Source organism: Stenella coeruleoalba, assembly GCF_951394435.1.
Source record: "Stenella coeruleoalba genome assembly, chromosome: 14".
Classification (NCBI taxonomy): Eukaryota; Metazoa; Chordata; class Mammalia; order Artiodactyla; family Delphinidae; genus Stenella; species Stenella coeruleoalba.
The window spans coordinates 88,266,117-88,293,107 of record NC_137160.1 but is presented as its reverse complement, the minus strand read 5'-3'; the positions used below and the strand labels follow the sequence as shown (position 1 = coordinate 88,293,107).

Genomic DNA, 26,991 nt, shown 5'->3' with positions numbered 1-26,991 from the left:
CCAGGGAGGAGGGAAGCCGACCATTAGAACAGAGAAATCCAAAGCACTCCCCACGGAAACTGACTTTTCTGAAAAACAGTGAGGGGAAGTTCAACCCGAAGAGCACCTGGCCTCCTAGAGGCGTTTCACATGAAGGTGAAATCACTACCCACCTCTGCCCCAGCTGCCCCATCCCATCCCCACCTACCCCATCCTATCCCATAGTAGTAGCGGTGTTTGCTGTCCTCTGATCCAAAGACCTTGATCACCATGCTGTAGAGATGCAGCCCTTCCACCAGCATCCACGCAAAGACGCTCAGGAAGAGGTAGTGCAGGAGCACGGCCAGCACCTGGCACGGGGCCTAGGACCAAAGCAACGGCAGGGAGGGTAAGCTCTCTCGGGTGTGAGCAGTGGGTGCGTGCTGTTGCCCCAACCTCCCTGCACCCATTTTCTGGGGGGGGCGCCTTCTAAACACGTGGCCTCACTTCCTTCCTGGGGAGTCACAACTTGCTTTTCCCAGCTGAGTGATTTGAGTGGGGCACGTGACTCAGGCAGTAGCCAATCACTGCACCACACCCCCTCCCGGGTACTGTGATTGGTTCATGAGAGGGCAGGGGCTCAGTCCGGCCAATCAGCGTAAACATCCCCATCCCTGCAGCAGGATTGGCTCAGGGGTGGGCACGTGACCGGCCGGTTGCCGGGCGTGGGTTCTGGGGTGGGCGGAGGCGCCGGTGAGCAGGTTTCCCTCCTTCCTTTGGACGCAAGGACCCAAGGACAGGAGCCCGGAGCTGTGGAAGCCACTCCGGCCCGGAGGCGAGGCGTGCAGAGTGGAGGGCGTGAGGGGAAGGGAGTTGAGGGGCAGAGAGAGAGCAGCGTGTGACGTGGCTGAAACCTCTAGACTCAGGAATTTTCAGTTCTCCGTTTCAAGGTGTTGGTTACCTACCTGGAGCCGAAAGGCCTGAGCGACACGGCCGCTTCACTGGGCTTTACTCTCAGCAGGTGTAATGGACAGAGGTGCACAAACTACCTGTAATGTCTGTTCCCTCTGGCTGCTCGGGGCACTGATACCCAGAAGGCCCCCCTGCCTTGTGTGTGACAAGCAGGCAGGGGCAGGGCCTGCTCAGCACTGCGCGCTCCTCTCCCCTGTCCAGGGCGGCAGCGGTCTGCTGGTCCCCCTTTTTGCTCCTAGTGTCTTGGCCACAACTCCAAGCTCAGCCATGTGGGCTCAGATTCCCCCGGAGCCTCAATCAGAGATCCCCCCACCCACGCTCTCTGTGAGTCCCCCGCCACCCATCCCTAAGCTCGGATACAAGGGCCAGGGAACCAGGAGACTGGGGGAGAAAACAAACATGAAAACCGAGAACAACCATCTCTATAGGGGCTCCGCGTCCTGTCCTCCCCAGGCCCCCTGATCAGTGGATTCTCAGGAAAAACCAAAAAGGAACAAGTTACTGAAATGCCGCGCTTCTGGTCGTTAGGCTCTGTTAAAGTTACATACAAATATGGGACACGTCTGTTATTTCTGTAGTCCCAGCACCGGTGGCCCTGCGTCTTCTAGGACCAGCTGCCCCTTTCATGTGGGGAGCGGCCCCTCCCCACACAGAGACTGGCCACCACAGTCACCTGTCCTGTCTGCCACAGAGGTGATCCAATGGACGGATCACTGAGAGCCCTGCCTGGGATTTTAGACACACAGGAGATTCCCCCGGTCCCTGGGGTCGCCATCTGCATGATGGGCGCCTGGACCGCTTCCCCTCCTGCTGCCATCACACAGGTGGGGCTCACTCCTCACGGTGTGGCTTGGACAGGCAGCCTCAGCGTAACCTGAAAACCTGATGGAAACAGGAATTCCAGCTGAACCCAAATCTGTATTTTAAGAAAACCCCATGTGATGATCCACAGTGGAGCTTGAAAAGCATCCAGTAGGAGAGAATGAGGCGGGCGCAGAGGCCTCATCTGTCCACGGCACAGCCAGGAACTTCTTAGATGCTTCGCTGAACCCCTAAACCTGTGAGCAGAGGAGGGCAGCAGCCCCAGGACGGGCAGGTGGGCTGAGGACCCTGCTGGGCAGGGAGGACAAGACGCCCTGCTGACCCTCACTTCATGGGATAAAGAGTTCATCTTCCATTAGCCAATCGTGATCGCACCCCAGGACCACTGACTTACACTGCTTGGTTCCCCTTCCTTCCTGGTGTAGCGCGAGCACATCTCTGCTTCTTCTTCCCTTCAACCAGGTTTACAACCCACGTCACCCAAGCCTGGGTCAATCTGGTCTCAGCATTTCACTTTCTGTGAGATCTAAGACTTCCTAGGCCCCCGGAGAACCCCCAGCCTGATACAAAGGGCAGAGAAAAGGTGGGTCTGGGTCTTCAGAGACCCTTTGCAGAGAGCGCCGGCCCTTGGCAGGCAGAGGGGGTGCGGCTGTGTGTATGGTCAGAGCAGCGATAGAGGGCGGTGTCGGCAGCAAGACCGCACGAGGTCAGCACCCGGTCGGTGCTCACCAGGCCACCCTGGGTGAGTGGCTGTAACTCCCTCGTGCCCCAACCTGGCATCTCTAGCAGGCGGGTTACCACGGCATCACCTCGTGGGCTTGTGACGAGGATTGACGGAGTGGACCTACGTAAGCCCTCAGCACGGCGCCCGGCACGCGGTCAGGGCTGTAAGTGTGGGCATTACCGAGACTGATGCTGAGCGGGGAAGCCACTCGTACCTGTCATCTTCCCTGTCTCTCCCAGAGGAAGCAGAGCCTGGCTGTCCGGTGGTCTGAATTCTGAACTGAAGCCAGCAGGAGAAGGTACCACCCCTGACGACGTTCGGGGGAGGAGGGGATGGGAGGGAGGCCGGCTGTGGACCCAGCAGGACCAAGGGGGCCACTCACCGTGCCCGGCTCAAAGTGGAAGCTGATGAGCAACACGACCTGGGCCACCAGGATGGCACAGGACAGGTTGGCGTGGATGTGGTAGCGCTGGTTCCGGATGGTGCTGACCGAGCTGGGGGCAGAGAGGCAGGGGTGAGGCCACCAGGGAGGGCTTGATAAGCCCAGATGCTGCCACTCCCGGCTGTGAACCCTCGATGGCTCCCCGTTACCCTTGGAAACGACGCAGCTCCTTCCACAGGCCCTGCAGGGCCTGATTCTTGCCTGACTCAGCTCGTCCCTTCCCCTGCTCACAGACCCCCTTTTCCTGGAGGCTCTCCAGGACGCCCAACCCGCTCCCGCCTCGGGGCCTTTGCACCAGCCGTTCCTCTGCAGTGAAGTCCCTTCCCAGGTCTCCCGTTAGAGAGAACGTCCCGAGCCTGAAGGAGCCCCGCTTCCTCTCTGAACTGCTCTCAGGGCTCGGGCGGCTGTGAAGGTGTGTCTCCAGCCTGTGCGTCCTCACTCGTTGTCTGCCCCCCACCCCCGCAGACAGGTGTGTTTTTATCTGTCTCGGGCGCAGCTGCGTCCTCAGAGCTGCGTCCTCGGAGCTGTGTCCTCAGAGCTGACTACGCGTGGGTGGGGCTGGCCTGCTGAGCAAATAGCTGGGGAGCGAGGAACGTCCTGAGCGTAGGCTGGGGTCCCTCCAAACCCGTGCCGGTCTCCTCTCACCTGGCTCGGATCCCTCCAGAAGCTCCTGTGTCCAGGGTGTACCCCTGCCCCCACCCCCCAGGGCGCCCAGGTCCCGGGTGGGCAGCAGCGGGGATGGGGGAGCCGGGGAAGCTGACAGCCTCAGCCCCCCGCCAACCAAACCTGGGAACCCCCAGGAGGAACCCCAGGAGTGGAGGAAGAGGGGCAGATAAACTCCCACGCGTCCCCGGAGAGCGGGCCCATCCAGGTGTGGGGAGAACGCCCTCCTCTGAGGCCCAGCAGCTCGGAGGGGAGTGTGCGAGCAGCGCTCAGTCAGCTGTCCGCCCAGACCCACGGCTCTCATCTTAGTTTTCTGTCCCAGTTCAGAAAGGGCCACGGATGGACTGAGCTGCCGGCCTCCACTTGCGGGGCTGCAGGGTGCCCTCAATCTCTGACCAGACGTGGCTTCAGCCGGCAGGGAGCCCTGTTCCCACCCCGGGGCCTCCTGCAGCCCAGCCCCACAAAGCCGGCTGTTTTGATATCATTTGGGGGGTCCGCAGTTCTGGCTCTCCCCTGGCCAGAGGACAGAAAGCCTTGTGGGCTGGGGGCCTTTCCAGAGCCTTCCAGGTTAGCTGAAGCCGGGTGCCCTCCAATTCCACGGCACCTCCTCTCCCCTCTCTCTTTCCCAGCGCCCAGAGCCCCCTCCCTGCGCCCCAGATTTCAAAACAAAAGGTAATCGAGGACCAGCCGTCCAGCTGTCACACACCGTGTGCAGACTCTACATAGGGGCCGGCATTTGCCGCCTCCCGAGTACAAGTGCCAGAAGGGAAATCGAAGTGGGCAGGGCTGGCACTGACATTTGCACAAAGCTGCCCAACCTCTTGGGAGACCCGGGGGACAGCAGAAGGTGACTCACGATAGCACGGCGAAGGTGACGAGCGTGATGGTCAGGCAGAGCACGGACAGCGAGCAGCCGATGTAGCTGACGGACGAGAGCGCCACCTGGTGTCCGCGCGTGAGCTGTGCGGGAAGCAGAGCGGAGGCAGTCAGCCGCCGCCGGGTCCGGGCCCTAGAGGGGGACTGGCCCTGTGGTTAATGTGGCCCGAGCCTGATCGCGGGGCTTCAGGCTGGAAGGGGTCCCAGGGCTAATGCAAAGCTGAGCACGAGGCAGCCACTAGACCGTCCGGGCTTGGTGGTGACCGCCAGTGCCCGCCTCTCCCCCTGACGCCCTGGTGTTGCCACCCAGAGGGCCAGTCCTTTGGTGTTGGCCCTTGGTTCTGCGCGTTTCAGACGCTCCAAATGGCTCCACCCATCACTCACATCCCTCCAGCCCCTGCGCTGCTACCGCATCACCTCCCTTCCCCCACTGCTCCCCGCGCAGGCCGCCCGCCCGCCCCGAGCCTCTGCGCCCCGTATGCAGGGTTCTCTTAAGAGCCTGACCCACAGGCCCCAGTGCAAGTCCCAGCTGACGACCTAGGAGTGAATTTTCATATGTGAAGTGCTCAGCGCAATGTAAGGGTTCTGCTGGTATCCCTGATGCCCAGTAGAGCATAAACATACGCGGTAAGTCCAGTGGATGCAAAGCCACAAAGGACGGTGACAGAAACCACAGCTCACCTAGCAGCACAACCCAGGACTCCAGGAGCTGTGGCCTCTGAGGTCATGTACATCTGACCCTGGGATCCAAGAAACCCCGGGCTCCCTAAGCCACACGCCTAGGAGCACAGCTTCCCTCAGGGGCCGCTGCCGGTTCCTGCTCCCCCGCAGCATTGAAGACCCAGCCTGGAGCTCGCTCTGCACTGGCGCCGGCTCCAGACCTCAGGGTCCCTGCAGCCTTGGCCAGGACGCCGGGGACCTCGGCCTCCAGTAAACTGCCTTCTTCCCTGTTCCCCGGGACTTAACTGGGAACAAAAGGAGGCAACTCTGAGGTTCGGAAAAGGGCTGTCGTCCAGGACGCGGGGCCCAGGAGGCCCCACCAGGAAACGTAAGTGGGTCACAGGGAACAATCTGGGAGCCAACCGGTCGGTTTCCGAGAACTGATAACGTAATGAGGGGTCAAGAAACACTTTCAGTCCCTGGCTGAATCCCTGGCAGGGGAGGTGGAAGCCTGGACCCAGCAGCCCTGGACAGGGGGGCGGGAGGGCCCTCATGGGTAACCCCTGTCTGTGCAGGAAAGCAAGCTTCCTAGACAGGAGGGGCCACCAGTGCGTTCCTGCAGCAGGCTTCTCGGCAACATCCCAAGATCTGGACCCTAAAGTTCTCCATCTGCAGATAGAAAGGCCGAGCGGTGTTCTGAGCCATCACGTATCTGAGGAAGGCAAATGGAAATATACTCCTAGAGCCGCTTTCCTGCACTGTATTGCTTCACACTAATTCCTGAGCGATGCTGTCACTGCTCTTCTGTGAAATGATGTTTCTGGTTTTCGATAAGTTTCGGGAAAGCTGCGCTCTCTATCTGCCTTTAAAGACTTCTGGTGAATACAAGCAACGTAAGGCTTCTGAGAGTCCTTCAGGTAACTATATAGACAGAGAGAGGGGAATACAGGGCTTCTGCTGAATATATAGAGAGAGAGAGCTACGTCAACCTTGGCATTTCTCAAACTCTTTGGGGGAGGGGAAGACAGTACCTCTTCGGCAGTGCCGTTACTTGAAGCGATACTTTTCAGAAACGCAGAACTAAAGCCAGGTGAGGAATCACTAACATTACACCAACTATGCCACCTTTCTCTGCTGTCTCATGAGACAGCTGAGATGTCCTGTCCCCCCATCGCAATGATCTCTGCCTAGAGGTGTAGGGAAGTATCAGTTACCAGAGTTTACGGGCATCACAGACCATCAGCCGTTCTTAGAAACTACGGTTCACCTCCGCAGCACTCACCTAACTGAAATTAACTTAAATAATCAGTGGAAACGAGAGCAAATGAAGGACAGCAACACGTCAGTATCCAGGAGCTAGCCTGGCCCCCTGACACCTTCACCCCATTGCCACTGGGACGTCCCGGTCCTAGTCTGGCCCTGGGCCCAAGTTCTCCGCATGAGTCCTCGCACCCCGAAGTCTCAGCTCTACCCGTCCCTGGTCATCGCTGTGCTGCCCAAGCATCTCACAGCCCCCCAGTGGTACGCGTCCCACTTACTGTCCCACTTCACGGCACAGTCTTCTTACTCCCAGAGAGATGGTGAGCTCTTTAAGGACAGAGATCACGTTCCTGAAACTTCCACCGTCTCATCAACCACGGCTCTGAGAACAGCAGGGTACTACTGAGAATGATGGTTTTCCACAGGTATTTGCTGAAGGTTTTAGGGTAGAAACAGCCCTCAAGTCTACTCCCCTGACTCCCCCACTGATTCACCATAAAAGATGAATTTAATCGACACCACTGTTCGCATACCTCTTAGAGAGATAATAAGGTTTACCTCCTCCACTCACAGAGCTGTAGGGAGCTTCCAGTAGGCTCACGTGAGAGTTCACTGCACAATGTAGAAGCTTCCAGGCGTGAGGGCTGTACCTGGCCAGCCACACTAGCTGAAATCTTTCCCTGTTTTCTGCACACACACTCGGCCTAGAGCTTCTGATAAATGGGAGTCCAGCCCTAGCCTCAGACCCACACCTACTCACCCCTGTACCATATGCCTTCCAACCCCAGCATCAGTCAACTCCACCACCAACCAACCCTGTTATCAACCAATTCAACCATCAACCAACCCTATTATCAACCAGTTCAACCATCAACCAACCCTATTATCAACCAGTTCAACCATCAACCAATCTCACCATCAACCACTTCAACCATCAACCAACCCTATTATCAACCAGTTCAACCATCAACCAACCCTATTATCAACCAGTTCAACCATCAACCCATCTCACCATCAACCAACCCCACCAATCAACCAACTCTTCATCACAACTTTCACCAAACCCAACCAAAGCCAGCCTCAAGCCAGGCACGACAGGGAACACGTAAAAAGTGAGATATGGCCCCCGCTTGCTAACGTCCTGGCCAGCCCATCTTGCAATGGTTACACAGAACATAAGGCGAGCAGACTGGAAGGTCGCATTTTCCGTGGCACCTGAATTATAAAGTGAGGCCATACGGTAAAAATGACAGGGGATCAAAAGGACCCTTGAGAACCCTAAGACCCCCCATAATCTGGAGCACCCGCAGTCCGTGCAGGAACCTCATATATCCTTCTTCTGTGCGGTGGTCTGAATAGCACTGAGGCAGACCAAAGGAGGGACCAGGAGAAACTTGCCTGCAGACGTCGGGGTCTTCAGACCTTTCTGGTTTCAAACAGCTGTCAAACCCGCAGAGCAGAATGGTGTGTGTGTCGCTGGGGGACAATCTGAGAGACCCTGGCTGCCTGAAGGGTTTGCTTCCCTCTCTTTTTATATAAGAGCTTTATAACTTTAACACACGTTCAGCCCATTGGGTTGTCAGTGTATTAAGTGAACTTGCATCCTGTGTTAAACGCGGCTCCACTGTAACCTGCAAACAGCCTGTGCCTTGTGAGGTTGGACGGGACGGGGTGTGGGCTTCACACAGGCCCCGACACACAGCAGGAAGTGCACAGAGAGGACAGGAGAGGGTCTCCTGGGCTGGAAGCAGCACGCTCTCTAAGTGGTGAGGTCCACGGAGACAAGAGTTGACGGTCCTGCTCGTGTCGGGGTCCCCGGCATCTAACAGCGGACTGGCAAACTCCAGATGCTCTAGAGATGAACCAAAGATCGGAATGCCTGCCTGGGGTAGTGGAGCATCACAGAGGAAAGGATGGTTAAGAGGGGAAGAACGGAGCTGCCTTTATTGGGCACCTGCTGCATGCAGGCGCTGAAACCGCAGAGCAGCCTGTGGGCATCCTGGTTATCACGATGAGGAAACGTGACTGCCCGACACCGCACAGCCGGCAAGACAGTGCTGACCCCAGAAGGCCTGGGCCCCCATCTGCATCAAGCACATATTAAGCGCCCACTGTGTGCCAAGCCTGGGGCTTGCACTGTGGGGAAAGCAGGTCATGCGCAAAGGCATAAACGGATAAACACAAGAGGGAAGAAATAAGGATGCCAGTTCTGAGACTGACCAGGCTGTGATGGACACAGAGGCCGTGGTGGAGGTGATCGGTGGGGGACGGGGAGGGGGGCCCAGACCTGAGAGTCATCCTGGGTCCCCCCTCTCCCCTCAGAGCCCACGCTCACCCAGCCCTGTCGGTCCCTCAGCTGACAAGTGGCCACACATCCCTCTTTCTCCCCAGTTTCCAGAGCCTCTGCCTTAACCTCCTATACCCCCCGGACCCCCCAGTGCTCCCCACTTCAGCCAGTCGCCACTCAGCACACATGGCTCCCAGCTGACCCGCCTCCTGGGCACCCCTGCACCTAGAATGAAATCCACACCGTTCCCAGGGTCTCCAAGGCCCCCGAGGGATCAGCCCCGCCTGCACCTCTGCCTCCACCACCTCAGTCACTCCGTCAGGAGCGTCCACGCCTCTGGAAAGATTCAGCAGAGGGGACTGAACATAGGAAGTAGGTGTAAAAGTGTGGGAAACCCTGAAAAAGGAGATGATGGTGAGGGTCCCCAGAGAACAGCCACAGCAAGAGCCTCTGCCCTTGTAGGGTGGGAGGGACGATGGGACGGGGTGATGTGAGCGGAGCTGGGGCCACTGGCAGAGCTGGAAACACAGCAGGCCTGTCCCAGGAGCTGAGGTCGGCGGCGGAGGGGGCACGGCAGCAGCAGGGGCCACGGAGGTGACACAGGCAGCGGCAGGAGCATGTGAGCCAGAGCAGAGGTGCAGCACGTCGTGCCTGGCTCTCATTGGCTGGGCTCGGCAGGAAGGGAGTTGTCAGGGGAACCTGCGGCCGAGCAGAGTGAAGGACAAGTGGGGACACATCTGAGCGCGCAGCCCACTCGCTGGATCAGCCGGGGGCGGATGCTCTCAGCCCCCGCTGCCCCGGGACCCTGTGTTCCATTTCCTCTGCTTCTGCCACCCAACCCCAGCTCTTCGCCAGGCCGGCTCCGTCCTGCCTCTGGTCTCCGCTCCTGCTGGGATCCAGGTGGAGCTGCCTCCCCCCCCCCACCCCACCCCACCCCCCCACCCCCCCCCCGGGGCGGCTGAGCCACAGCGCCTTCCTTCAGCCCTGGACAGGAGGGGCGTGCAGCCCCTGGGCAGCCGGGGGTGTGGTGACAGTCCCTGGGCTTAACAAGCCGCAGGTTCTGCCGGCCACACCCGCTGCGCTGAGTCCAGACTGCAGGTGAATCTCACATTCCAGTGGTGGAAATAAGCCCACAGCCCCAAGGACAGGCAGAGATGAGCTTCTGTCCAAAGTTCATCTGTACGAGACCGTCCCACAGCCCTGCAGCGGTGCATCGGGTGGGATCTCTCCCCGTGGGATGCATGAGGACTTGGCTCCTATGTCTTTCGAAAGATGTCAGTGACTTGCCTTCCTCAGGCTAGTTATCTCATCAAAGGAGTCAGCGGGGGCGAGGACGGAGCCCCTTCACCCCTTGTTACCCAGACAGGCTCCTGGGGATGCCTCACCACCTCCCCTCAGCCACACAGCTTGCGTACCGGTCTGGGGCCGGCGAGGAAAACAGTAGCCGCTTTAGCCTCTCAAAGCTTTGGAAATTTAATTCAGGGCAGTGTTCACAAAGGGGAGAGGGGAACAGAGATGCCACAGGGAGGATGGCGCGACCCAGGCATTAATTAACCACAGCAGGAAGCCACCTGCTCTGGCCCATGGTCACCTGGGGAAGCCAGGGCCACGGGCTGCAGGAGCTGCCCAGCGGGGGACTGCCGAGACAAGGCCAGGAAAGCCGCCTGAGGCTCGCGAGAGAGGGTGGGCGCGGGGCCTCACCGCCTTCCCCTCCCATCTCCTACCAGAGCCCCAAGGGGCAGGGACCTGGGAAGCCAGCCAGCAGCCGTCAGCCCTGAGAGGCAGAGCCCAGCGGGGGAGGGGTGCGTCTGAGAGCAAAGGCCCGGGACCTGGACAAGACTGGGGTCCTGGGGAACGGATCTCTCCTGCGTCCAGCCCTGGGCAGCCCAGCCCCCAAGACACTAACCGGAAGCTGTGTGACCTCCAGCTTCACACACGGGGGTGGGACGGCGGTAACTCAACACTGAGACTGCAAAGCGCGTACAGCCTCTGTTGCGGGGGACACCAGTCACCCCAACACTCTCTGCACGGAGGCGGGGCTGGAGCAGACCCCTCCCCATCAACGGTGGCTTCGAGCGTCTGTGAAAAGTTGAAGCCTCGCGCGGCTTGACCCAGCACGTCCCCTGTCACAGTGGAGGGAAGGGCGTCTGCACACAGATACTTATTGTCCGCAGCAGCCAGACTGTCGCCACCTGACGTCGATCCGCAGAGAAATCACGGGGTGGGCGGGGCGAGGTGCGCAGCGGTGAAAATGAATGCGGTAGGTCCGCGGAGACAGAGACGGGACGGTCACCAGCACGCACCGATACGTCTTTCAAAAGCGCACCAGTCTTTACCGCACGCAGCCCTGTGCCGAAGGAAGAGCGGGTGACACGGAGACTGCCTGCGGTGACACAGCCGCCGCCGCTCCGGGCGAGGCCCTGGGAGACCCGGGGTGGGGGGGGGCCGGCGTGCTCAACCCCGCCTTCTGTGTTGTGGCACTTTTCCCACGTGCTGTAGCATCTTTACAGCAAACACACCCCAAGGAACTGACCCTGGCTTCACCTCAGGCCGGCAAGGAGCCCTTGGGCTCCCGTGGGGCTTCCCACCCCCTGACACAGGTGGCGGCAGCTTATCAAAGATGGTTCCCCTTTGCCCTTTTCCACCACCATGCGGAGATCCATAACGCTTAGGACAAACAATGTGGAATCTACCCGATCTGGGTCATAACACACTTCAATCCCCAACTCAGTCCTCCAGCCCGGAGCTGACCACCCCGAAGCACTGGGGAGCCCTTGGCCCCCCTGCCTCGCCTCTCTCTCTCTCTCCTGTCTCCCCTGCTCTGGGGGGCTGCACATCAGTCTTTGGATCCTCGGGATGGAGACACCCCAGCTCCACCCTGGCTCATTCCCGGCATCCTCGCTCCTGGCCACCATGCTCACACCCCAACCCCACGGAGGGAGCTCTCGAGCCTGAGGGCAGCCCTGAGACAGGACCCCTCGGGGACCCCGCTGTCAGCTTCCCCTGCAGCTCAAGCCCCATCACAGCTCCAGAGCAGATGCTCCTCAGAAGATTCTAGGAGAAATGAAGCAGTGGCTGCTTTTCCCCTGAAGTAGCAGCCTGGGTCTCGGGGGAGGACCCTGGGGGATAATGAAACTTGCCAGCGGGGGGCGGCGGGGAGTCCTGACCCCACAGAGAGGCACCGTTCCCAGGACAGCAGGGCCGGGCCCATGGCCAAGCTGATATCCCCACCGCACCAGGCTGCTGTCTCCTGCACCCTAATGTCTGCTCCTACCTCCTCAGCCTGTTTCCACCAGTCCCAGGTGGTCGCATGCCTGCGTGCCTGGGGCTCTAGGGGGGAGACAGGGGATGGCAGGCAGTGGCCCAGCCCCAGAGCTCAGCCAACATGCCCACCCCAGAGAGGCAGCAAGGCAAGGACTCAGGGAAAGGGCCCTAGGAAGCCCTGGAGGGAGACAGGAGGGAGAGAGATGGGAGGGGCAGGGGAGGGGGAGAGAGGAGAGAGAGAGAGATGGGAGGGGCAGGGGAGGGGGAGGCAGGAGGGAGAGAGATGGGAGGGGCAGGGGAGGTAGGAGGGGGGAAGGAAGGCACTCTCTGCACCTCTCCAGTGCCCCACTCAGCACCGTCCCAGGCTCTCCGGAGAGGCTGGTGAGATTCACTCCGTGGACATGGATGGCGGGTGGGAAGAGGAAGTTCCTGGTCCGAACACAGCCTAGAAGGGCTTGGCTGGTGAATCAGCAGAAGGGAGAGAGCTGGGGTGCAAGGCAGAGCCCAGAGGACCGTCCAGGACCCAGCGGGAGCCTGTCTGCTACCCTTTCCTACATAACTGCAGGGACCAGGGAACAGGAGTGATGCGGGGGCCTTTCTGGGTCTGCAAGAGGAAGGCATTCAGGACCGGCCCCTCCGTGTGCAGATGCACAGGGTGAGGCATTACATCCTGGGTGGGGGGGAATAAAGGCAAAACAGGGGACTTTTCAGCTCCCTCCTCCCGCAGGACCCCCGTCAACAAGGAGACAGTAGTCCTGACTCCGCACCTAGAGGCTCAGGGCCCTGCCGTCCTCCGGAAGAATGAAAGAAGCAGGAGAGACACCGCCGGAGCTCTGATGCTGCCTGCGGGAGGTCTGTGGTCCCCAGGCTCAGCCCCGCTCCATGCCAGTCCCCTCCCTACTCCTCTCTGATGAGGCTCCTCGCTGCCAGGACATCCCAGGCGGGTGCTGGTGCTCACATCACCGCGGCCTCGGTCAGGCCGGGTGCCTGGGGCTGGGTGCTCCGAGCTCAGTACTTGGGCTGGGAGGTGTCTGACCCCCCCCCAGCTCCATGAGGAGGGGGGTCCTCACCCACGTCACAGGCAGGGAAGCCAACGCTCAGAGCGGGCCCTTGCTCAAGGTCATGCGGTGTGTTGGGGGAGGGACTGAGTGCCTAGCTGACCGGGAAGCAGAGTGGGGCCGCTGCTGGCCACACCCCAGTGATGCGGACACAGCCACACACAGGAGGTACTCATCAGAAGCTGCCTAAGTGACAGGCACACTTGGAGATCCTGGAGGAAAGAACCTGCTTCCCGATGGTGAATCAAGCCCTCGCCAGCACCGGACTAAATGCCGGCCTGGCCTGTCTGCGATACGCCCACCAGGACCACAAATACAGCTCAGAGCGGGGGCATTTCACCAGCCCCAGGGCCGCCCTGTAATTAGGCTCCTGCGCCCCTCCCTGGCAGCTAGAATCTGAGGGTGTGGCAGCCACCGGTGGGTCCTCTAACCATCAGCCAGACTGGACATGGGCCCTGAGAGATGGAGAAGGGGCTCCTATGAAGGCGGGACACCACCCCCTTCCCAGCCCCGCACTGCAGCTCCAGCCTCAGGAAGGCGTGGTGTGCCCCAGCCGTGCCCTTCCTTTCCCACCAGCGGCTAGATTTAGAAATGCCCAGAAGAGCCTGGAGTTTGCTTCAGGACACGGACCCCTCTGAGTCAGAGACCACAAACGCCAGTGCCTCCGGAGAGGCAGCTTATATAAATCCAGGAGGCCAGCCGGGAGTGTGCATACATGCTGGACAAGGGAAACTATCCTTCCAGAAAGAGGCATCTTTATCGCCCTTCCTTTTCCAACAGCTCCTCTTAGTGTGTATGTCACTTTCCCAGCGGAGAAGAGAACAAGAAGCATTTTACTGTCTTCCTAAAAGCAGAGTAATGAGAACATGATGATGAATGGGTTAGGGTGAGGGAGGTGATAGGGAGTGGTGGGGACTGTGGAGAACTGCAGTGCACACCCCCACCTGCAGGGAGCAGGGCTGCTCCGCCAGGAGTGGAAGCTCTGTGTGGCCAGATCTTCTTCTTTTTAAGAAAACCAGAAATCCAAAATTTTAGATAATATCTCTGAGTTTTGAAATGTTGACAAATGGCAAAATGGCCATCATTTTAAAAAGTCTACAAACAACAAATGCTGGAGAGGGTGTGGAGAAAAAGGAACCCTCGTACACTGTTGGTGGGAATGGAAATTGATACAGCCACTATGGAGAACAGTATGAAGGGTCCTGAAAAAACTAAAAATAGAACTACCATACGACCCAGCAATCCCACTACTGGGCATATATCTGGAGAAGATTATAATTTGAAAAGATACGTGCACACCAGTGTTCACTGCAGCACTGTTTATAATGGCTAGGACAAGTCAGACAGAGAAAGACAAATACCATGTGATATCACTCATGTGTGGAATCTAAAATATTATACAAATGAACTTGTCTATGAAACAGAAACAGAGACCTAGAGAACAGACTTGTGGTTGCCAAGGGGAAGGGGGTGGGGGAGGGATGGAGTGGGAGGTTGGGATTAGTGGATGCAAACTATTATATCTCGAATGGATAAACAACAAGGTCCTACTGTAGAGCACAGGGAACTATATTTAATATCCTGTGATAAACCATAATGGAAAAGAATATGAAAAAGAATGTGAATCACTTTGCTGTATAGCAGAAATTAACACAACGTTGTAAAATGTTATTTTGTCCAATAAAATAAATTAAAAAAAATTAAATATTGACTAAAGGGCTAACTGAAACACGTCCACCGGCCAAAGTCAGCCTGCAGACCACAGGCTGTGACTCTGTCTCAGGAAACAGTTCCTTCCCTGTGGCTGCCAGGCCCCCGGCCCCAGGCTCCCTGACTGATGGGAAGGTGAAGGGGCCCCTGTGGTCCAGCCTTCCCAGGTGCACCTGTCCTGGCACACTGCTCCTGCCGTCTCCCAGGACAGACGTCCAGGCCCAGGCTGCTGTCAAGGAGCCCTTGAGGGAGCCAGGGGGCAGCCCCTGATCTTGCCTGCTCTGACTTCCCTTCCTACCTATAAACTCCACTCATAAGGCAGCCACTGCGGTTACTGCTGCTTCAACAAGAAACCCGGGGTGATACCCGCCTGCCCCCTGCCCCGGATCCTGCCTGGAGCAGAGCCCACCAGAGCATCCGGGCAGCGGGAGCCTCTGTTCCTCGGTCCCCGGCGGCCGCTGCTGGTCGGTCCTCAGAGATGAGCGAGGTTCTAGCGCCCGCCGGCCTCCTCTTGTGCACCTTTGGTCCCTGTGCCTGGGAGTCAGGGTTACCGACTAAACCCGCATGCACTGGGCTTTCGGGCATCCAGGGGGAGCGCTCCTGCATTTCTCCAAGCTGCTCTCCCGTGTGGAACCGACTACCTCATGCACACACTTGTTCAGCCGGCGGCTGCCGCACGCCAGACGCTGGGCACCGGGAAGGAGCCACGAGCAGTGTGCTCTCTGACCCCAGCAACGGCCTCCCCAAGCTGCGAATCGTATTCTTCTCTCATCTGAGGTCATTCCACACAAATGCATCACCAGGGGCGTAACACACAGGCGGGGGGCTCGGTCCAGTCTCTCCCCACCCTTGTTTGACTCACTCGGGGAGGCGGGGGTCCAAGGGCAGACCCCCGAGGCGGAAGCTGGGTGGGAGGGGAGCCAGGAGAGACGGGCAGGGAGAAGCAACGCGGGCTCGGAGGAGAGAGCCTGCCCGGGAGCCCGGGAAGGCGCGGGCTCGACATGCCATCAGGGAGGTGAAGGCGTTCGTACTGTTTGCATTAATTCTCCAAAAGCCCCACAGATCTGGCATCTACCTGTGATAACCGCCTTGTTGCTTTTTTTAACGTTCATGAAAACGTTCATTTTTAGCACAGCTAATTTTAAACCATTTTCAAATCGACCTTTCCTGGCGATGAGTAGATATGATTTGCTTCCATGAACACACCCACTGTGTCTAAATCTGGTGTTGCCACTGAGTGGTGGCAGATCTGTAATCACAGATGCTCTGTGACCCCAGTCGTCCAGCTTCCTAGACCGAGCCGCCTCTCCTGCCCCCTCCCCCACCGACAGGCACAAGCACAGCTTCCTGCTGAGCGTTTGCCCCTCTGCCCACTCCCACTGCCCAACAGGCCCACCCACGTCACAGAGGAAACTGGGTTTAGTCCTCGGTGGGTAAAGGGTCCAACCTGGGGCGCGACCACCAGCCTGAGCTTTGCACAGGAGGGCAGAGCTCAAGTCCGGACTCTGCCCCCAGGTGACCGTGGGGAAGTCCCCCAACCCTCATCTGCGAGGTCCGCATGGCGAGGCCAGAAGGAGGGAAGAGACCCCAAAACGGTGCCTTTCCTGTGTTCACTGTCACCAGCAGGCACTCTGCTCTGTGACCCCCAGGACCACAGCCCACCTCCAGTGACCCCAGAGCTGCCACGCCTGCAGACAGAGCACCTGCCCTTCTTCTGGCTCTCGGTCTGCCTGCAGCTCACTGTAGAACAAGTCTTGTTTCCTGCGTCCCTGGAACTGCTCTCCCAAGAGGCAGTCTCCCCAGTGTCCTCTGCATCTTACTTCCTGGAGGGCCATCTGTCCCACTCCCCCCTTCAGACCCCCAGCCGAGGTCCCATCACCTGCTACAGAGCACACGTCGGGAATCAGACTAACCCTAACTCGCCCTTCAAATCTGTAACCACCGGCCCAGCCACTTTCACGGGACTTTGACAGACAAGGTGCCTGACTCTAGGGTCTATTCAGAGAGAGGTCTGGGGCCAGCAGTGCCTGGGCACCGCCTGGGCCCTGTGGGCAGGGAACCACCCAGACCTGAGGAACCTAGATCAGCGTTTTCACAAGACCCGACGGTCCCTAAGCACATGGGGTTCAGGCTGCTGGGCTGCGGACATCGGACTGGCCCAGGCCACGGATACACCTCTCACACGTGGCCTAGAAGGGATAACTGATGACACACCTAAAAATCAAGAGGTTTTGCACAAAACCCATCTCCAGCCTTTCTCAATCAAAGAGGGAGCAGCTCCAGTCCGCACGCGCAGCGGCTGCCCCGTCAGCGGGCAGGGGCTCTCAGTGCACCACACCCACACCCTCCGCGATGGCCTCCACCCCCGTCGCTCCTGCGGCCTCTCGGCGCCCTGGGCATTTGGGTCTGAAGCTCCCCAGCACGTGTCCTGGGAGCTGCACCAGCCTCCTTGCCGTTCGTGCTCAGGCCTCACACCCACGGCCCCTCTGCCCGGACGCCCTTCCATCTGCGTCTGCATGGCTCCCCCGCACCCCGCGGGGTCTCTACCCGTCACCCCCCGCTCAGGAGGCGCTGCAGGGCCACCTCTGTCTTCCGGCCTGCCCCTCCCACGTTTGCCCTCACAGGCCGCGTCTCCGTCCGCACTCAGGACCTTGAGCACTGCATTTTCCCAGAATAACGCCTAGAAAGCCTAGGGGTCACCTGGAACTCAACAATTCACTGATGGATGGACGAGAGACCACAGGCTGGGCCACCTCGCCCTCTGGGCTTCATTTTCTCCACTTGTCACAGGACAAGGAGGGGGCTTGGTCACAGGACCACTCAGACCTCCGGGCACTACTGACACAGGCTCTGCGTGGCGGCAGGGCGGTGCCTTTGCCGGGGGCTAATGTGAGTGGCTGAACTCTCCCCTGTGACACCAGAAGGTTGCAGACGGAGCCACAAGGGCCGAGGCCCGGGCAGGAGGGAGGAGAAGGGGGCCCCGGGTGGAGGACGGAGGCGGAGGGTGAGCCTCACAGAGGCCGTGCTTCTCATCTGCCAGGGCCTGATGTGCCAGGAGATATGAGTGGTGTCAGGACCCGTGGACTAGGATAAGCAAGGGTGGCAGAGGAAGCAACTGAGTGGACGGGCCAGTAGAGCGGACGTCCCGTGCAGTCAGGGGAGCCGATGCTCAGGCCTCACAAACAGGGGCTTACTCTCCCGACTTCAGTGCACTCTGCTATGTTGTCATCTCATTTCATTCTTCTTTAAATCACTAGCAACGGCCCACCGCACTGATCTCCCCGGCTACCAACTGTTCACAACCCAGTGTGCGCCCCGACTTAGGATCAGAGAGCTGCAGGTCAACGAGAGAAAGGTGTTTTTTTCTGTTTTTTTGGCTGCGTCGGGTCTTAGTTTCGGCATGCGGGATCTTTCGTTGCGGCGCACAGGCTTCTCTCTAGTTGTGCCGTGTGGGTTTTCTCTCTCTGGTTGTGGCGCGCGGGCTCCAGAGTGCGTGGGCTCTGTAGTTTGCCGCACGCGGTCTCTTTTGCTGAGGTGCACAAGATCAGTAGTTGTGGCTCCGTGGCAGGTGGGATCTTAGTTCCCTGACCGGGGAGGGAGCCCGCATCCCCTGCATTGGAAGCCGATCTGCCAGGGAAGCCCTGAGAAAGGGCTTTGACCGAGCACGTGTGAGGGATGGAAACGAAAAGGGAGGAGGTGGCAGTCACTCAACTGCCCCCGAAAGGTCACACCTTCAAGAAAACGCTCCCACCGGGACTGTTTGTGGGGGGTCACACCTGTCTGGACAACAGGTGCGCTGGGCGGACAGGTGGGCTTGCACCCCTCAAGTCTACGACAGGACTGCCTGCTCTGAAACTAAAAGCTGGGCTTCATTTCACGCGTCGTCAGTTTTCCCAGGAGTAACCTAGCAACTCCTGGCGACTCCGTCTGATGGCGTTGCTGAGAAGTCAAGTCTGCTCACCTCACCCTCGCTTGAAGCTTCCTCACGAGCAGAGCAGAGGGGGTCATCTGTTCAGATCGACAGTGTTGCGTGTGTCCGTGCGGGGAGTTCGCGGGATTGGGGGGCGGAGCAGCCCCCATGTCCTCCTAGGGATCGCCAGGAACTCCTCTCCTGAGTCCCCATAAGTAATCCACAGTCTGCTTGTAAAATCCACGATACGCTTTGCAATGGAAAGAGCGCCCTGCTCACCACCTTCCACCCGCAATACGCCAACCTCATCAGCCCTCCTGCCCTCTGCACTCGCTCTTCTCAGCCTGGAATACTCCTCTCCCAGGCCTTCTAGAGACAAGACTCTGCTGGCCATTCAAATGTCACTTCCTCGGAGACAACCCCCCAGATCACACTCCCCGAAGGCGTCCCCCTCCCCACCTGCCGTCTCCTCCATCGCTCCCTCCAAGGTTCTTCCTACACTTACTGCTCTTTGAACTTACTGATTCACCCCCTCATTTGTTTATGCTCTGTCTTTCCCACTCGAATATAAACTACTCCAAAGCAGAAACGCATGGTTTTTCTTGTTTACAAATGAACCTCTGGGCCTGGCGATACACCCGATAGGTATCTGTCTGTCGAATGATGGTGGATAAGGAACCAACCCTTAGGTAAATACTGCTTGCAGTCTGGGTGTTGCTATAAGAACCACACCTTCCCTAACAAAACCGATGCAATCACGGGCTCATCAAATACTTCCTGACGCCCAGTGTGTGCAGTGCCTGGGCTACAACACTCAGGAGAACAGAGTCCGTTCATAAACAGACAGACCCTGAGAGTGGATGTACCCTGAGAGGGCGGGGCCGCGTGACGGGTGGCGGGTTTGCCAGAGCAGGTCATACAGCAACTGGAGACTCAGCCGGCCCGGGGCATCTTATTGCCCGTCAGCCGCCACCTCCCTTCCCTCAGGCACACGGGAGTGGGGAGGTCAGAGCATCCTCCTGACAACTGGCCGGTGTGCCGAGCGGCTGGAAGACTCAGCTCCACTGACACAGGAGGAGAAAGGCCCTGCCCAGCTGCAGCCCCACTGCCTCAGGTGAGAGCTCTGGCCCAGCATCACCACAGATCTTCAAGAGCAGCCAGAGATTCACAGTCGTGAAAAACCTTCAGTCTCCAAAACCAGTGTGGGATGAAGCCAAGCTTGTCTCAGGTGCCCGAGCCGCCCTGCGTCTTAGGAGATCCTAGGAGAAGCCCCGTCGACTCCCTGCTTTCCCACCCCCGCCAGGAAATTCAGTTTTCTCCGTGGGCCTCAGAAGCCAAGGAAGTCGTCACGCTCAGGTGTCAGGGGCTGAGCATGGCTCAGAGGATCCTACCACGGGGCGTCTGCATTTTTGTAAGTTATTTATTTATTTTGGCTGCATTGGGTGTTCGTTGCTGCACGCGGGCTTCCTCTAGTTGCGGCGAGCGGGGGCTACTCTTCGTTGAGGTGCGTGGGTTTCTCATTGCGGTGGCTTCTCTTATTGCGGAGCACGGGCTCTAGGTGCTCAGCCTTCAGGAGTTGCGGCACACGGGCTCAGTAGTTGTGGCTCGAGGGCTCAGTAGTTGTGGCTCGCGGGCTCTAGAGCGCAGGCCTCAGTAGTTGTGGTGCATGGGCTTAGTTGTTCCGCGGCACGTGGGATCTTCCCGGACCAGGGCTCGAACCCGTGTCCCCTGCATTGGCAGGTGGGTTCTTAACCACTGCGCCACCAGGGAAGCCCCACATCTGCATTTTTAAAGATCACTCTGTCTTCTCTTACAAGCTAGGCCTCCCTTGAACCACAGAAGTTAATCTCTAGCTCTTAGTGCTGACCAAGCCTAGTAGGCAATAAAGATGAAATATTCTGAAGCAGAGAAACCCAACCAGGAGGGGCCTCTTCCATCCTTAACCTGAGGATAGACGTCCTGGCCCCGTTTGGAGAGAAGGACGCAGGGGGTGGTCAGAAATCCCGTCCCCCACCTCAGGGCTCACTCCCGCTGGGGCTGGAAGTCAGGTCCCTCAGAAACAGGTCCAGGGCCCCATCTGCAGCCCAGGGTCTCCTGGCTCACAGCAGAAGTGCTCCGAGGACACGGTGTGGCCACCCTGGACATAGATGCAGCTGTATGCCACCACTGGTAACACTTTCTCTGGACATCCAGGCACACTGCTTACAGCCGAGGACCTCACTCTGCTGGACATGCCCATGGCACAGGGAGGGTCTCACAGCCCAGTGACCAAGACAGAAAACGCGGCCATGACCACCTCCTGGGCGGCACGTGCATCCTCGAGAGGGACCCAGGGTCTGCTCAGGTGCTGGCTGAGGAAACCTGGAGCACAGGAGCTTCTGCAAAGAAGCGGAGCCTCGTGGGGGTCCCCAACCACCGGGCCTCCCTACCTGTGCAGGCTCCCGTCTGCCCTGCTGCGGCTGAAGCCCCCGGCGCTGACAACGAAGACCTGCCACCCGGCCCCCACTGCAGGCTGACGGAGAGGGGGCACCTCTTCGCAGTCCAAGAGCCCTCCCCACCTGGCGCTTACCTCCAGCGGTACCACCTGCATCAGGATGGCGAAGTTGGTGAGGTGTGTGCAGCGGCAGACAGAGTAGCTGAGGTTCCCCTCGGCGAGAGCGCAGCCCTGGTTCGACCAGATGCCTTCTCCAGAGCTGAGGACACAGGAGGAACCGTCAGCGGGAAGCAAAGCCCACCCTTGGCCCGTGGGCTGAGACAGCGTCCTCACCACCAGGCTGAGGAGGCTAGGGTGTTTCTGGCGTTGATCAGGGCCCACGAAACAGCACCTCTTTCCTCCCGGGAGGGGAAAGCGGCATAACCACTCTGGCCCAATCACTTTGCAGAACACCTGGTCCAGCAGCCAATAAACATGGAGTGTCTACTGGCCACCTGTATGTCTTCTTTGGAGAAATGTCTATGTAGATTTTCTGACCATTTTTTGATTGTTGTTGTTGTTGTTATCGAGTTGTATGGGCCCTTTGTATGTTTTGGAAATTAAGCCCTCATCAGTTGCATCATTTGCAAATGTTCTCTCCCATTCCGTAGGTTGTCTTTTCATTTTGTTGATGGTTTCCTTTGCTGGCATATACCCAGACAAAACTATAATTCAGAAAGATCCACGCATCCCAATGTTCAGAGCAGCACTGTTCACAGTAGCCAAGACATGGAAGTAACCTAAGTGTCCAGCGACAGAGGAATGGATAAGGGAGATGTGGCACGTATATACAATGGAATATTACTCAGCCACAAAAATGAATGAAATAATGCCATTTGCAGCAACATGGATGCAGCTAGAGATTATCATACTAAGCGAAGTTAAGTCAGAAAGACAGAGACCAATACCATATATCACTTATATGTGGAATCTAAAATACAACACAAATGAACATATCTATGAAACAGAAACAGACTCACAGACCTAGAGGACAGACTTGTGGTTGCCAAGGGGGAGGGGAGTTGGGGGAAGGATGGATTGGGAGTTTGGGATTAGTAGATGCAAGCTATTATATATAGAATGGATAAACAACAAGGCCCTACTGTATAGCACAGGGAACTATATTCAGTATCTTGTGACAAAACATAATGGAAAAGAATATATATATCTATAACTGAATCACTTTGCTGTACAGAAGAAATTAACACAACATTGTAAATCAACTGTACTTCAATAAAATCTAGAAAGCGTGAAGTGTGCGGGTCCTGCAACCCAGCAAACCCACTTCTAGAGAATTCCGAGCTCTGTGCACAGGGATGTGTCTGGGGTATTTACTGAATGATGCGTGACACTAGAGAACATTTTAAAGTTCCCTAATGTCCACCTCGGGGACCTGGATAAAATTTGGTCGGGTGTATACATCAGTCAAAAGCAGCATGTATCCATACGGATAAAACACAGAAACTTCATATACAACGTTGAATGCAATAGTAATGATGCAAGGGCGTGACACGCAAGAAGATCGTATATTTTCTATGAACATAACCATAAATTATAGATAAATTATTGAGAAAATCCCCACAGAGAGGGCAAGAGACCAGGATAAGATGTAAAAGTCTTTTACATATTTACTTTTTTATAATTTTTTAAAGGATAATGTTTTGACGTATTACTTGCTTTATTTCTTAAAGTATAAACCTAGACAAAAATGACATGAAGCAAAAATGCACAAATGTTAACTGTGGTTCACTCTTGCGGTGAGAATATGAGCGACTACAATTTTCTTCCCTGTATCTCTCTATAGTTTCAAATTCACAAAAAGGATGCTTAAACGGTTCTTCCCAGAAATTGCAACTTTGAGTGATCAGCAAAGACAAATCTTTGCTTCGGCCAAAGGCAGGGGCCCCTGGGGAAAGCTTTTATAAAGCTGGAGACATTTAAAGGCTCTAGTTTCTCTTTGCTGTACGTTCCGTTTTCACGGCAATGTCAGCCGCGGACGAGAAAGGTGGCCGTCCCAGAGGGGGGATGGATAAACACAGTCCTGCCGCGCTCCTGCGGAGTTCTGTGAACAAAGCACACACTAGCGGCATCTTTATTTTCATCCCTGAGGCAGAGGGTGTCCCTGTGAGGATGCTGTGCGGTTGTAGCTCTCGGTGAGCTTGGGCAGCGTGGAACCCGAGGGAGAGGTGGGAAGGGTCGTCTGGAGGAGGCTAAGGGGTGGCGCTGAGCCTGAGGGCCGAGGCTCGGGGACAGCGGCTTCAGAGGCAGCGTTTGTGATGAGTGAGGTAGGGAGCATTTAGCAGAGACCAGAGAGCACAGCCAGCACCACTCGAACCTACCAGTTTTCAGGAGCAACCCCCCAGTAACATCAGGATCAAAGGCCCTTAAAGATGGGCACGTCCTGCCCCGCCCTGCCACCTGTTAGGGCTAACCTGTCCCCGGCCCTCGAGAACAAGCGACACCGGCTGCTGGGCTGTATGTGACCTTTGTCCATGGAATGTATGAAGGCCACACTTGAATTAGAGGGTGACCTGAGAAGTAGCGGGCACGAATTCAGGGAGCGTGGTCCTAGGGTGGAACGTGTCCCCTCTGCTGGCGCCAAGAGTGACTGCGAATTAAAAACCGTGAAAGTCACATTTTCCCAAATGGAGCCACGAAGCCGTGACGATGTCTTCATTAACCAGGGGAGCTGAGCCCCGCGTGGCATCCCCTCTGTGTGCCTGTGAAGACCCACATCCCAGGGAACCCGTGGAAACAAGAAGCCTGGTTCCCCGACTTGTGAGTAAATAGATCTGCCATGGCAGCCAGGTCAGGAGATAGCAAATAACAGGAAAATACGTGTCTTACCCTGTGACCTAGGAAGCTGGCATCTGAGCAGAAAACTGTTCTTTCACGAGCATAAATGGAATGTGTGTATATAAATATGAAAAAAATACTACGTATCAGTGAAAAGAGATGTGGGCAGAACACAAAATAAGGATGGTGGAATGATGCAAGAAACATGGAACTAAACAACACCATACATTTCCCAAGAACATAAATATAAAACATGCATAAATTATCAAAAAATACACACAAAAATCTCCCCACTGTGGCTACTACAGGCAAGAGGAGAGATCAGGATAAGATCTAAAGGTCCAATGGGACATATGCTCTTCTTATAATGTTTTCTTTTTTAAAAGAATAATGTTTTGATATATTGCTTCTATCATTTGTTAGAGTGTAAGTCTAGGGAAAAAAAGCGACCCAGAATTCTAAGCTCAGTGAGAATATCTTTCAAAAATAAAAGTCCGCTGAACTTCCTGCCAGCAGACTCACACTACAAGAAAAGTTACAGGAATATACCAGACGGAAACTGTGACCTACGCAAAGAAATGAAATAGCTGGAGATGGAAAAAATGAAGGGAAATATGCAGTTATTATTTTCTTGATCTGAATTGCTTTAGAGGATAACTAACTTTCTAAAGCAAAAATCCTAGCAATGTATTGTGTGTTTCTGGCATCTGTAAAGGTAAAATGTACAACAAGAATAGTGCAAAGGATGGGCAAGAAGAATTGTGAAAAGATTGTTGTAATGTCTCAGAAATACATGTGTGGTGGTATAAAATATTATTGGAAGGTAGACATGGATGAATTAAAGATATATACTCTAAGCCCCAGGGCAACCACTACAAAAAATTAAAAGGAAGTATACACCAGAGGTCAATAGGAGAGATAAAATGGTACCAAAAATACACACAAATACACACTAGGGGGGCGGGATAGGGAGGGTGGGCGGGAGATGCAATGGGGAGGAGATATGGGGATATGTGTATATGTATAGCTGGTTCACTTTGTTATACAGCAGAAACTAACACACCATTGCAAAGCAATTATACTCCAATAAAGATGTTAAAAAAAAATACACACAAAAATCCAACTGGAGTAAGAAAAAGAGAGTATAAGAAGCAACAAAATAAAAGTAGATCATAACCTGGACAGGCGTGTGACCGAGCATGGACACCCTGGGCCCCCTCCCGCCCCTCCTCTGCTCCCTTCTCGCCCCGGGACCCTCCCACGCAGATAGTACCTGAAGTCCAGGAAGGCGCAATACAGGAAGATCCGGTTGCTCTCATTGGTAGTCTCGATGTACTGCCTTTGAGTCTGAAATGACAGAGGATGGACACGCCTCATGATCCAGCCGGAGAAGCCGAGCTGCCAACACTGCTGTGAGAGCCGCACCCTCACAGCCCACAAGACCCCACGGGGCTGGCAATACACAAAGCCCTTGACCTCCCGTCGCAACCCTTGTGGTCGGAGAGGGCGGGTCACCCGGCCCCATCTCTCTCCCGGCTCTCCTTCGCCAGGGCTGCCGCCTCAGGGCCTTTGCACTTGCTGTGTCCTCCCTCTACAAAGCTCTCCCCCAAGACAACGCCGTGGCTCCCACCCTCCCGGCCTTCTCCTCAGGAGACCCTGCCGGCTCACTCAAAGCAATACCAACCTGCCCATTCCTCTTACCGCGTTTCTTCATAGCACTGATCTCCATGCAGCACATTATGTATTTACTTATTTATTTGTGGGCTGTCTTCCTCTCTAGAGCATGCACACAGTGAGCTATCTCGTTTACTGCTGTACCCTGGTGCCTACCCTAGTGTCTGGCACGCAGCAGGCGCTTACTAAGTATTTATTGAACCAATGGACAAAAGAACGAATAAGTGAACAGTTCCATCAATGACCCTGTTCCTAGGATTCTCGCTCGTCCCTGGGCTTTTCCGGGATGCCAGCTCAGGGCACCTGGCAGCAGCTGCTCTGCCTCAACGAGATGCAAAGACTCGTCCAGGAATCTTGCCAGGGAGCTTGGGAAGCCAGCGGCACCACAGGAGACTGGGCTCAATGGTATCTAATCGACTCCCAATCAATAGTTCAAGAACCTCTTATCTGATGTCCCCGGACACGCAACCACCGGGCTGGGCTGCAGGAGAACGCGTGGGTCAGAAACCGACAGGGGCATCCTCTCGCTGAGCACCCACTGGTTCAGGAGACAGGGGCCTGGTACTCAGGGAGCTGAGCTTACCTGAGCCTCAAACCCTATAAGGAAGCTCAGGGAGCAACACAACCAAAGGCTCAAGGAAGTCCACGGGAGAAACCCTAAGAAGGTTCAGCCTCCCTTTTCCTCACCCTGTTTTTAGGCTGTGTCCGAGCCGCCTGACCTCATCCACATGCCACCTGGGCCACCCCGGCTGGCACCCCATCCCACGTTCAATGCTGAGGACGGTTTTCAAAGAGTGGTCCTCACAGCAGCCTCAGCATCACCCCAGGCCACCCCTGGGCCCCAGCACAGAATCAGAAACTCTGGGGGTGAGGACGGCCTCTGGATTTTCACAAGCCCTTCAGGTGAGGCACCTGAACCTGAGAACCACTAGAAGCTGGACAGAGGCTGCCTATTCTGCCCCCTCCTCGTGTCTCAGCCTGCTGTGACCCTCACGCTCAGTCCCAGACAGCCCTGTGGCTGCAGCCATTCAGAGCCACAGAAGGTCATTAGCAGGGGAACTGCAGTGTGCGATGTGCAAACCCCACAGAATCGAAAATACACGTAAGAACCTGCTGGTGACCCCTGCCCAGTCTCAGCGAGGCTTCCTTGGCCCCGGGCAGGACCAGACCCTCCAGGACACTGCTATGTGCCGTTTTTCCCCCTTTTTTTCTCCCTCTACCCCTATATTGACCCTCCCCACTTCCCTCTCCGCACTGGTAACCGCTAGTTTGTTCTCTGTATCTGTGACTCTGTTTCTTCCTTGTTGTATTCACTAGTTTGTTGTATTTTTTAGATTCCATATATAAGTGACATCAGAGAGTATGTGTCTTTCTCTGTCTGACTTATTTCACTTAGCACAATGCCCTCCAAGTCCATCCATGTTATTGCAAATGGCAAATTT

General features: G+C 56.5%; 1 protein-coding gene across 3 annotated transcripts in view; it reads right to left on the bottom strand.

Annotated features, from left to right (window-relative positions):
• Window positions 1-26,991, bottom strand: part of ADGRD1 (adhesion G protein-coupled receptor D1) — a 144,119-nt gene that overhangs the window by 26,984 nt on the left and 90,144 nt on the right. For all 3 annotated transcript variants that reach the window (XM_079941918.1, XM_079941916.1, XM_079941917.1), the window contains 5 exons: window positions 25,149-25,222; window positions 21,176-21,299; window positions 4,438-4,541; window positions 2,859-2,970; window positions 188-341 (listed from right to left, as the gene is read on the bottom strand). In XM_079941918.1, coding sequence (XP_079798044.1) covers window positions 188-341; window positions 2,859-2,970; window positions 4,438-4,541; window positions 21,176-21,299; window positions 25,149-25,222 — 568 coding nt within the window. The remainder of the gene's footprint in view (window positions 1-187; window positions 342-2,858; window positions 2,971-4,437; window positions 4,542-21,175; window positions 21,300-25,148; window positions 25,223-26,991) is intronic.